The 9058-nt window shown below is 35.7% G+C and overlaps 2 protein-coding genes across 2 annotated transcripts; one reads left to right on the plus strand and one right to left on the minus strand.

The window, feature by feature from the left end:
• The first annotated feature begins 262 nt into the window (after positions 1–262).
• Positions 263–727, plus strand: LOC132644710 (uncharacterized). Its single transcript, XM_060361316.1, has one exon. The coding sequence runs from the start codon at positions 263–265 to the stop codon at positions 725–727; it is 465 nt and encodes a 154-aa protein (XP_060217299.1).
• A 3040-nt stretch (positions 728–3767) lies between these two features.
• Positions 3768–8764, minus strand: LOC132599132 (plastid division protein PDV2). Its single transcript, XM_060312358.1, has 2 exons — positions 8386–8764; positions 3768–4518 (listed from the first exon to the last, which is right to left on the minus strand). The coding sequence occupies exons 1-2, from the start codon at positions 8593–8595 to the stop codon at positions 3916–3918; spliced, it is 813 nt and encodes a 270-aa protein (XP_060168341.1). The 5' UTR covers positions 8596–8764; the 3' UTR covers positions 3768–3915.
• Positions 8765–9058: the final 294 nt, after the last annotated feature.

Genomic DNA, 9058 nt, shown 5'->3' on the forward strand with positions numbered 1-9058 from the left:
TGAATCAAATTTAATTGCATTGTTTCCCAATAAACATACGTTGTAATTTTCTCTAACATGCTACTTTTTCTCGTATGATTAATTGAGCTTGATTAGCGGTCAAAACCGGGTAACTGAACTGTCCACCACTTCTATATAAACCACAATCCCTTCATTCCCAATTGCACAACACTATCCACTTTCCATAACAAAAAATCCTCTGTTTTCTCAAAAGCCTCTGTTTTTCCCCTGTTTTTTTTTTCCCCCTGGAAAACCAATTGAAATGGGTATCTGTACATCTTCACCATTGATGCCAAAACAAAATGGAACCATAATGAATTTACCAGTTACAAAAGTAGCCATGGTGATTCAAATGAACGGAAAACTTCAAGAATTCCAGCACCCCATTACCGCAGGCGAAATCCTTATTCAAAATCCTGATTTCTTCATTTGTAGCTCAGAAGCCATGAATGTCAACGCTTTAGTGCCTCCATTGGCTAAAGTTGAAATATTGCAGCTTGGTCAGCTTTATTTTCTTTTGCCAATTTCAAAGTTAAACACTCCACTTTCTCTTCAAGATATGTGTGCACTTGCTGTTAAAGCAAGTACAGCTCTTAATGACTATTGTTATTTGTCCACTACACTGTCAAAATCAGGAAAGGGATTCAAGAAAATGCAAGATTGTCATACTAGAGATTTGAACCCGAGACCTGAAGTTTTTGAATCACCCTTACCACTACAGTACTAGAAATTTGGAGATTCAAAATTTTTATGCATACAAGAAAAAAATATTATTGCTTTATTTGCGCTATTTAATTTTCCGACGAAGAGGATTGTGATTTTCTATCGGATCATGTAGCTCCACCCCGGGTCCACCATCAGCACAAAAAGTAGTTGCAGGGTCTCCAATGGCTACAGTTAACAGAGGAGGATCTAGAACATAATATGTGGATTGACGGAAATTCTATAGAGAGGTTGTAAATATAGTAAAAATTATTCCCAAAGTATCTATAAATATTTTATTGTGAACTCAATTATTAATTATATATTAGTTTGAGATAGCTATAGAATCAATATGCTTCCAAAGAATCTCTCTAGTGCTGGGGCGAGTGTTAGGGTTTTCTCCTTTACTTTTCTCCAAAAGGAAAGTCTTGATTATGAAAAATATAATTCTGTTTCATATTTGGTTAGTCCTTTTTTTGAAGGAAAAGATTTTGGACCTCTATATATTGAAGAATTTCTCTCATACAATAGAACACATAAAAGCATCCACAATGTAGTCCTTAAAGAGTTTTGTTTAGAGGGAGGTTATTATCTCAATAGTTTTTATTTTAGTTTTTCATGTGTAGGCCAGTTGACTAAATCATACTATAATATTATGCTTTTTTAGTATATGTTTTTTGTCGTCTGATTTATTGACGTTCGAGGTTTGCAATTATTAGCTTCCGCATGATGCCCTCTGATTTCGATCCTAACAATGAGGACAACAGATTATCAAGTTGATCATGCCCAACTAGAGGGTTTCTTTTCAAATTATTGAGTAAAAGATGTCGGTGGAAAATTATGTATGTAATTTTTTCGGTTTAATCATCAGGTAGTCGAAGCTCACTTGCTGATTAATATGGATTTTGTTGGGTAGGCACGCTAAGGAAAAGTGCTCCCTCAAATTTAATGTGTCTCACAACCGAGAAAAATTGGGGGGAGGGGGGGGGGGGGGGTTGTCATTTTAGTTCTGGGTGCACCTGGGGCTGTAGGATGTTTCAAGGGTTGGGTTTTTCGCCTATTAAAGAGGTACGTGAGCTGGATTTAGAACACTGTGGACATTCTTGTTTTAATACGCGAAGATGGTGATGAATCGTTTTCATATATTGCCAGAATTTTTTCGATTGTTCCTTGGTGATGCTAAATTTTTACAAAGAAGTTCGTTATTTCAAGAACTCGAGACCTCTAGTTAAGAACGCAAGAATATCATATTCTGCAAACGATAAGTTTAAGTAGTTAATGAAAGTGAAAAGGTCCGGTGTGAAATGAGGAAATCAATTTATATTTGGTATTAATACTGGCATGTGGATCTGTATATGTTGAAATAGAATGGATGGTTGGCGTTCCCACATGTCCTACATGTATATTTTAACACATCAATGCATGTTTATTTTGGTTTTAATACCATTCAGGAATACTTTTAAATTGCAAAGAAATTCCCAGAAAAAAAAAGTATGCTTTAAGTGGGAAGTTCCCATTTCTTGCAAATTCTTTATAGTATACTAAACAGTTGGAGCATGTTGGTCAAGTTCCCAAAATTTGATTTAGTTACACCTCTTCAAATATTAGAATTTTGAATGAAGTTTGGTACCTATCATAATTTAACATCAAGATCTCTTATATACTCGAAATGTATTAGTTGGAACATTGTAATCACGAATGAGAAGCCCCAAATATCACCACATATCGAATTGTGTTAGTCCATTTTATTTGGGAATTGACGTGTAATTATTGTTTGTGTTCAATTGCAATAATTTATGGTATTTGCTTTCACTTAGCTTATTAGCTTCCAGCTACGAGTGATAGCGAGTCTTGGGTCATCTGCAATCCATAAATGACATTTTCAGATGTCCAAGTACCTAAAGTGTATGATTCGATGAATTTAATGCAAGCCTTAACATCAATTCACTTATATGAAATCGATTTGTTTGCAGTTTTAACTTGTAGCAGTAAGCTACAGACTTGAGACAAGGACTTTAATCTTTTTGACAAGGAACATTTACAGGAGTCTATCATTTTAATTTAGTGGTCTTCTTGAATTTTCTTTGTTGAGAGCTGCCACCAGGAGTATCAATAGACCTTAGCTGACACTTGACACACACTACCATAATGTTATTTATCAATTATTTGTTCATGAGAGAGTGAATTTCTTGAGAACTACCATCAAGACTTACAGTCTAGTGATATCAGTTAAATCTCCTACATTGATTTTAATTATTATTTTCCTCTTTTCTTTCCCCGATTTCCCAAATGGTTGGGGAAAGAATATGGTAGTAACAAACTTAGGGATGGAAAAAAAAAATTGAATTTGGTAGCAGTGGAAAAATTACTACTTGACTGACAGCATTATATCATTTCTTGATACTATATTTGCCAATTGCACAACAAGAAGGGCCCAAGAAAGTGCAACTGCCAAGAAAATTATCTTATCCTGGTTCTGTAGTATAACAAGGAAAAGAGAAAAATAACAGCAAATTATTAAATCAACAACTCTCTAATTCCAACTCAATTAATTGGATAGCATGTGCTATGTCCGCAGGAAGTTGCTGTGATGCTGAAAAAGTCTCCCAATTTCAGGTGAGCCAAAACACGAATGTGCTACAATTCTGTCCCTTCAATTAATAAAACACCTACTTGTCTATTCAATCCATGCGTGCGACATTATATTAATGACCTAAGTTGGCAAATCCACAGCAGATCTATCAAGGAACACACAGATCATATGGAAAGAAAAATGACAAAAACCTTAACTCACAACTGTTGCAATGTATTTTTCCAGGTAACGCAATTTTCTTAAATATTGCAAGATAACATCGCTCGCTAGTAGGAGTGACTTTAAAAAAAAAAAAAAAAAATCCATCCATACATAGCACAATAATTGCCATTTCAGAAATATAACGGAAATAAAATACAATGAGATTAGTGTTCTAGCATATAACGACTATGTTCAGTCAAGAAAATGAATATGCACAGCAGTTTGTTTTTGTTTGTAAAGAAATGAACATATAACGTTTTAACAGAAGAAGTTAAAGGGCACAATGAGCATGAGATTTTATTTTCTGATTGAACTTTCTCTAGCTAAGACAAATTACATTGTCAGGCCACGCAGAGTTCAAATGTAGTAAAAAAAAAACTTAGTGGCATTTACACAAACGCTGAAAAACGAATAACATTTCATCCACAGCCATAATTTACATCTGGAGTTGCCACGACTGATTCAAATGGGATTTCAACTCTCTCTTTCACGGTGCACTGAGTTTCACCATTTTCAGCCACGGGCACTTTTCCCTTGTTCGCCAGCTGTTGAAACAAGTTTGATACCTTGAACTGATTATCCCATTTCTTTAGCTGAGGTTCGAATCCTGCCAAACTCAAGACACAGATTACACCAACAACTGTGAGTGCTGTCTTGGCTGCTGCACTAGTGAAGAATTTAACCATTCTTAATGGGCTTTTAGACTCGGATCTTTCATGGTTAGCTTCATCAAGATCTTTCCTGGAATCGTGGTTGTGGCCACCAATTGCCCCATTTTGAGTGAACTTCCGGGCACCATAACTCTTGTCTGACACCAGGGAACGAGAAGGTCTGCTTGGGTAAGGAGGAAGTAGAAGATCGTTGTTGTCTTCTACTGTTTCAGAAACAAAAGCAATTGCCTCGTGTATGACTTGGAAGTCCTTGCCTTCATATCCTTTCAGTGTCTGGAGCAATTTTTCTTGACTATAACCTATCTCAGCCAGGGCTGCTTCCTTTTCATACCATTGTTGCTCTTGTAGTGCCTGAACATTTGAATTTAAAGGCAATGAGGTATAGCTTAAATAAAGGTGGACGACATAATTGAAAATACTGCAACTTAGAGATATTGGACTACATCGTGTTTGACAGGAAGAAAATTAATTTACTCAGAAATACTGTGGGAAGAATCCGGGCTATCCAATCCCTAAGGCAATGAGAAAATACTGCTGCTTTGGAATATTGGACTACATCGTGTTTGAAACAAAAAGGAAGAAGAATATATTTATATATGTAACTACCAATCTCATATAAAGATTTTTTCATCAGATAAGTGCTCATACAAAGAAGAGATGTTTGTCATCTCACCCGGCAGGCACAGGAGCAACCTTTTGAGCTTTACTGTTACCAGTAACGGGTGACACTGATCATTCACTAAATGCAAAAGAATGTTTTTAACAGGAAAATATATCTCTCCTAAATTGACAGATCGGATTTCACTTGTAATTACCACAGGCACCTTCTGACTTTTCATGAAATAAAGATATGAAAACAAGTGCAAGACAGATAAAAATTGACTTTAAAGTTAGTACTAGCCTCTTCACAAAAGATTATGCTTGTTCTAGTGGTAGTTCTAAAGCTTATAAATGGCATAGCAAAGATTGGACCAGAATAGACTATCGCGATCATTGGATCAAAAGTTCAACCCTGCAATAATGATGGTAGAGGACAAAGTTTTGCCCACTGCAGAACATCACAACCAAACACATGTTAAAGCCCCAAACCCAACATGCCACAACCAAGAGATAACTTAAGCATAACAATCATATGAAATTCACATGAAGATTTTTCAAACAAACTTCAAACTCTTTGATGAAAGCTAGTGATGATGCATTTAGACTGGAAGCAAAAATGCAATTTCTCTTACAACATGATACAGTCACTTTCCAGTTGACTACACGTAGCAACTGCAACAGAAACTCAGCATGCAGATCCTAGCTTGCACATTAGATATGATCACACCATCACTTGAAACACAGTTTCCTCCAAGACAGAGTGACTAATCAAACTTTAGCCGACAAATTACATTCAGAAGTTACTTTATCAATCTTGGATAGTAATCTTTAAACAATTTAAATGTAACATGAAAAGAACAACTTTGTAATGAGAAATATCCTAGCTGGAAAGTAGTTTAGGATTCAAAACTTTTCAAAACACCCTATCAATTTCAGCTCTGTCAAAACCGGGGATGGATTATGGGGTTTCACAAACTGAGATTCGCGTTTCTCTTGTTAGAATAGAGTGATTGGTCTCTTTTAACGAAACATCACCTGAAATCAGGTATCTACTTGACCTACAAAGAGACTGCTAGAGATCATATAGTTGATGGAATCAATTTCAGAAATCAAGTAAGTTATATTTCAAGGAACTGGTGAGTTACGGAAAATTAGTGTTTCCAATATTCTAATTCTACACCTCAAAATCTTTAGCTTCAAATAGAGATGAGAAGATCATCATTTCTCTCTCTAACATTAAAATTTCAGAAGGGGTATCGTTTCTACTACAAGCATGTGCTTAGGGAATTGACCTTCAGTTCACTATTTGCCAGGTTCACTTGCACTACAGTAGGCACGGGCAGTGTTCAGGAAAGCGAGAGGACCCAGTGCTTCCAAAACCTGGAGCGACGGAGGTGAAGAAAAGCGGTCGCTTCCAAGGCAGAAGCGCTGCGATGCGAGGAGCGTTGTGAAGCGTCGCTTTATTTATTCTATGTTTTAAAAGGTCGGTTTTAAGGAAAAAAAGAGTCCCGACTTAAGAAAACTCTTATTTCAGACCCAGAATTGTTCTACTTCTTTTGTTCTACTTCTTAGGGTTTCAACTCTTCTTCTTCTTCTTCTTCTTTTCTCTCCTCTGTTATGTTGTTCACAAAGCATTTATATGTTAACAGTGACTATATGTCAATGAATTTTTCATAAAAGTAAAATTATATGCTGCTGCTACTTCTTTTTTTTTTTTTTTTTGACTTCTGCTAGTGTTCTGGAAAAAAAATGGAGCTGCCTTGCTGATTTTTTTTCCTAAACCTTAACAGTGATTAAAAAATATCCCAATTTGACGCGACTTGGGAATATGGTACAAGAGCTAGTGCCACCAATAGAAGCAAAGTTACATGTATTTTTTGTGACAATAGATTGAACATTTACTTATATATATTATCTCTATCTAATTTGGTCTTTTTTACAAAATTGCGCTTCACCTCAATGAAGCGAGCGCTTCGCTTCACCGCCTTGTCCCTTTTTTCCGCTTCACGCTTTCCTGAACACTGGGCACGGGTTCTATTCCCACCGGGAGCTACATTCCCCTTAGCCCTTACCATCTCCTCTATAGGCCCTTCATGTCTTATACAAAAGTAATAGAAAACACAAAACATTTGTCACTGAAATCTGAACTGGATTGCTTTTAAGAGTGCTAAAATTCTACCAATTTTATGGTTAGTCAGGTCTTTGAGCTCCGATTCATCTTACAACATATAGAAATAGTCAAAGAGTTTATCACACAAAAAAGTAGATTCAAAGACAACTATTTAACATTTGATTGTGAACTCAAAATTGCGTACAATAGTCAGTAGTCCTGCTCAGGAAGCAAAGCAAACATATTTACTCTCGTCTAAACCTCATGTAGACTTTAAACCCACTATGTCCATTTATCCCACTGAAGAATCCAAAAACTGATGATGCCACTTAAATCTACCACATTAAAATGACTTCATGTTACATGGACTAGATGTATATGCATTACAACAAAAAGTCCGGTACTCGAGTGGAGAAAGGTAGAGGCGTGTGCCCATTATTTACTGAATTTCAAACCTTGTGCCACTAGCCCTCGGGGATTTTTCGGTTTATTCAAAATATATAAAGTAATGTGCAACAGAATTAGCGAGCAGATATATAACTGAATGTCAAATCCTGAACTGCTATACATTTCATTGAAACTGAAGAACTAAAACACAAGATAATTTATTGACATAGAAAACTTTTCATCCATTTCTGTCGAGAAGACTTCTTATCCACTTCGTGGAACAAATCTAAACTGCGTTAAATCCATCTAATTCACCACTATACATTTACTTAATCTCACCGAAGAAAATTCAATTCAGAATGTCCAAAATATAAGCTTCCTTCAGAAAAAATAACATCAGGCTAACCATCAAATAAGTATCGGAACATCAGCTCCAAAAACTTTAAACATATTGCTCTCAAATGTACCATAAACACATCAACAAGAGGACCAGTAAGTATATTTCAAGGATACAAAAAAAAAAAAAAAAACTCAACAATAGAACAGCATTACCACACAAAAGAAATTATCCTAAAACAAATGTACACATAGCATAATAGACAACCCAGACTACAGAAACCCCACTAAAAAATCCGGTGTAAGGGAGTTATAAAACAGAGAAGAAAATCAAACGAAGCTTCAAGCAAGAGTTAAAGACACACCTGAACTGAACTGTCACTATTTATGTATTAAAACACACTTAGAAGTTGACTAGGCCAACTATCAGTCGTTCCCTTTGACTACCTGAACTAGGACCATCTACTCAACTAGGTGTGTGTTTTAATACATAAATGGTGATAGTTCAGGTAGCAAAAGGGAATAACTGATAGTTGAGGGGTGAAAAAGTGATAGTGGCCATTATCTCTTCTAGCAACTACAGTATTCATTACCCTAGATTAGGAGCCGCCTTGCCTATCAACTGAAGAAAAGGGAAACTTCTGTAGCATATAAGAAGAAGAAAATAACTACAACCCCTCAATCTCAAATTAATTGGAGTCTTCTACATATCAATTATATTCACACTTTATTTCAACAAAACAAAAAAAAAAAAAAAGGGGGGGGAAATGTTCCAAGGAAGAGACCTGCAAAGAAGACACCTGGGCTTCAAGTGATTCAAGAGCATCCTTAATGTTCAACAAACAATCCACAGCTTCATCTTCATCCTCAGCCGGTTCTTCTACTCCATTTTCATCTTTGTTTGCATTTGTTGATGCTTTCTGAATGCAATTTGTTATCTCTACCCTCAACTCTGAGATTCTAGCAAGCACTAACCCTATTCTGTCTTCGTCCATTACCTTAACACTCTTGAAATCTGCAAAAAGGGGGTTTCTGTAATAAGGACAAACAAGTAGCAAGAAAGTGACAAAAGAAGAAAAACGAGTGAAATACAAGTGATTGTGGTGCTTTCTTGGAATCTAAAGAGATGACATTAGTCACTGTATACACTTGCTTTTCGACTATAAACCCTCCTAACTTACAAACAAAATAATTTTCCAATTGTCTCTTTTGTCCTTTACCTTAAAGAAATTACAAATATTTGGTTTATGGAAACTATTTTTGTGGTCCGGCATTACTATTCCTGTTGCTATTTTTTTGGGTTAATAGGAGTCTTGCCAAAAAAAAAAAAAATAGAAAGGGTAAAAAAGTAAAAGAAAAGATAAAACAATAAAATTAGGTATCACGAAGACCTAATCTAATCTTATGTTTTAAAAAAAAAAAATAGGAGTGAAATGCGTATACGTATAATTAAAGAGT

Source organism: Lycium barbarum, chromosome 6 (genome assembly GCF_019175385.1).
Source record: "Lycium barbarum isolate Lr01 chromosome 6, ASM1917538v2, whole genome shotgun sequence".
In the NCBI taxonomy this organism is placed as follows: Eukaryota; Viridiplantae; Streptophyta; class Magnoliopsida; order Solanales; family Solanaceae; genus Lycium; species Lycium barbarum.

What these genes read in the sequence shown, in the direction of transcription:
- LOC132599132 (XM_060312358.1), bottom strand. Translation starts at nt 8,595, where the DNA reads ATGGACGAAGACAGAATAGGGTTAGTGCTTGCTAGAATCTCAGAGTTG. An exon ending in CCCAGGTGTCTTCTTTGCAG is followed by an intron (nt 4,519 to 8,385) that starts GTCTCTTCCTTG and finishes TCAAATGTTCAG; the next exon opens with GCACTACAAGAGCAACAATG.
- LOC132644710 (XM_060361316.1), top strand. Translation starts at nt 263, where the DNA reads ATGGGTATCTGTACATCTTCACCATTGATGCCAAAACAAAATGGAACC.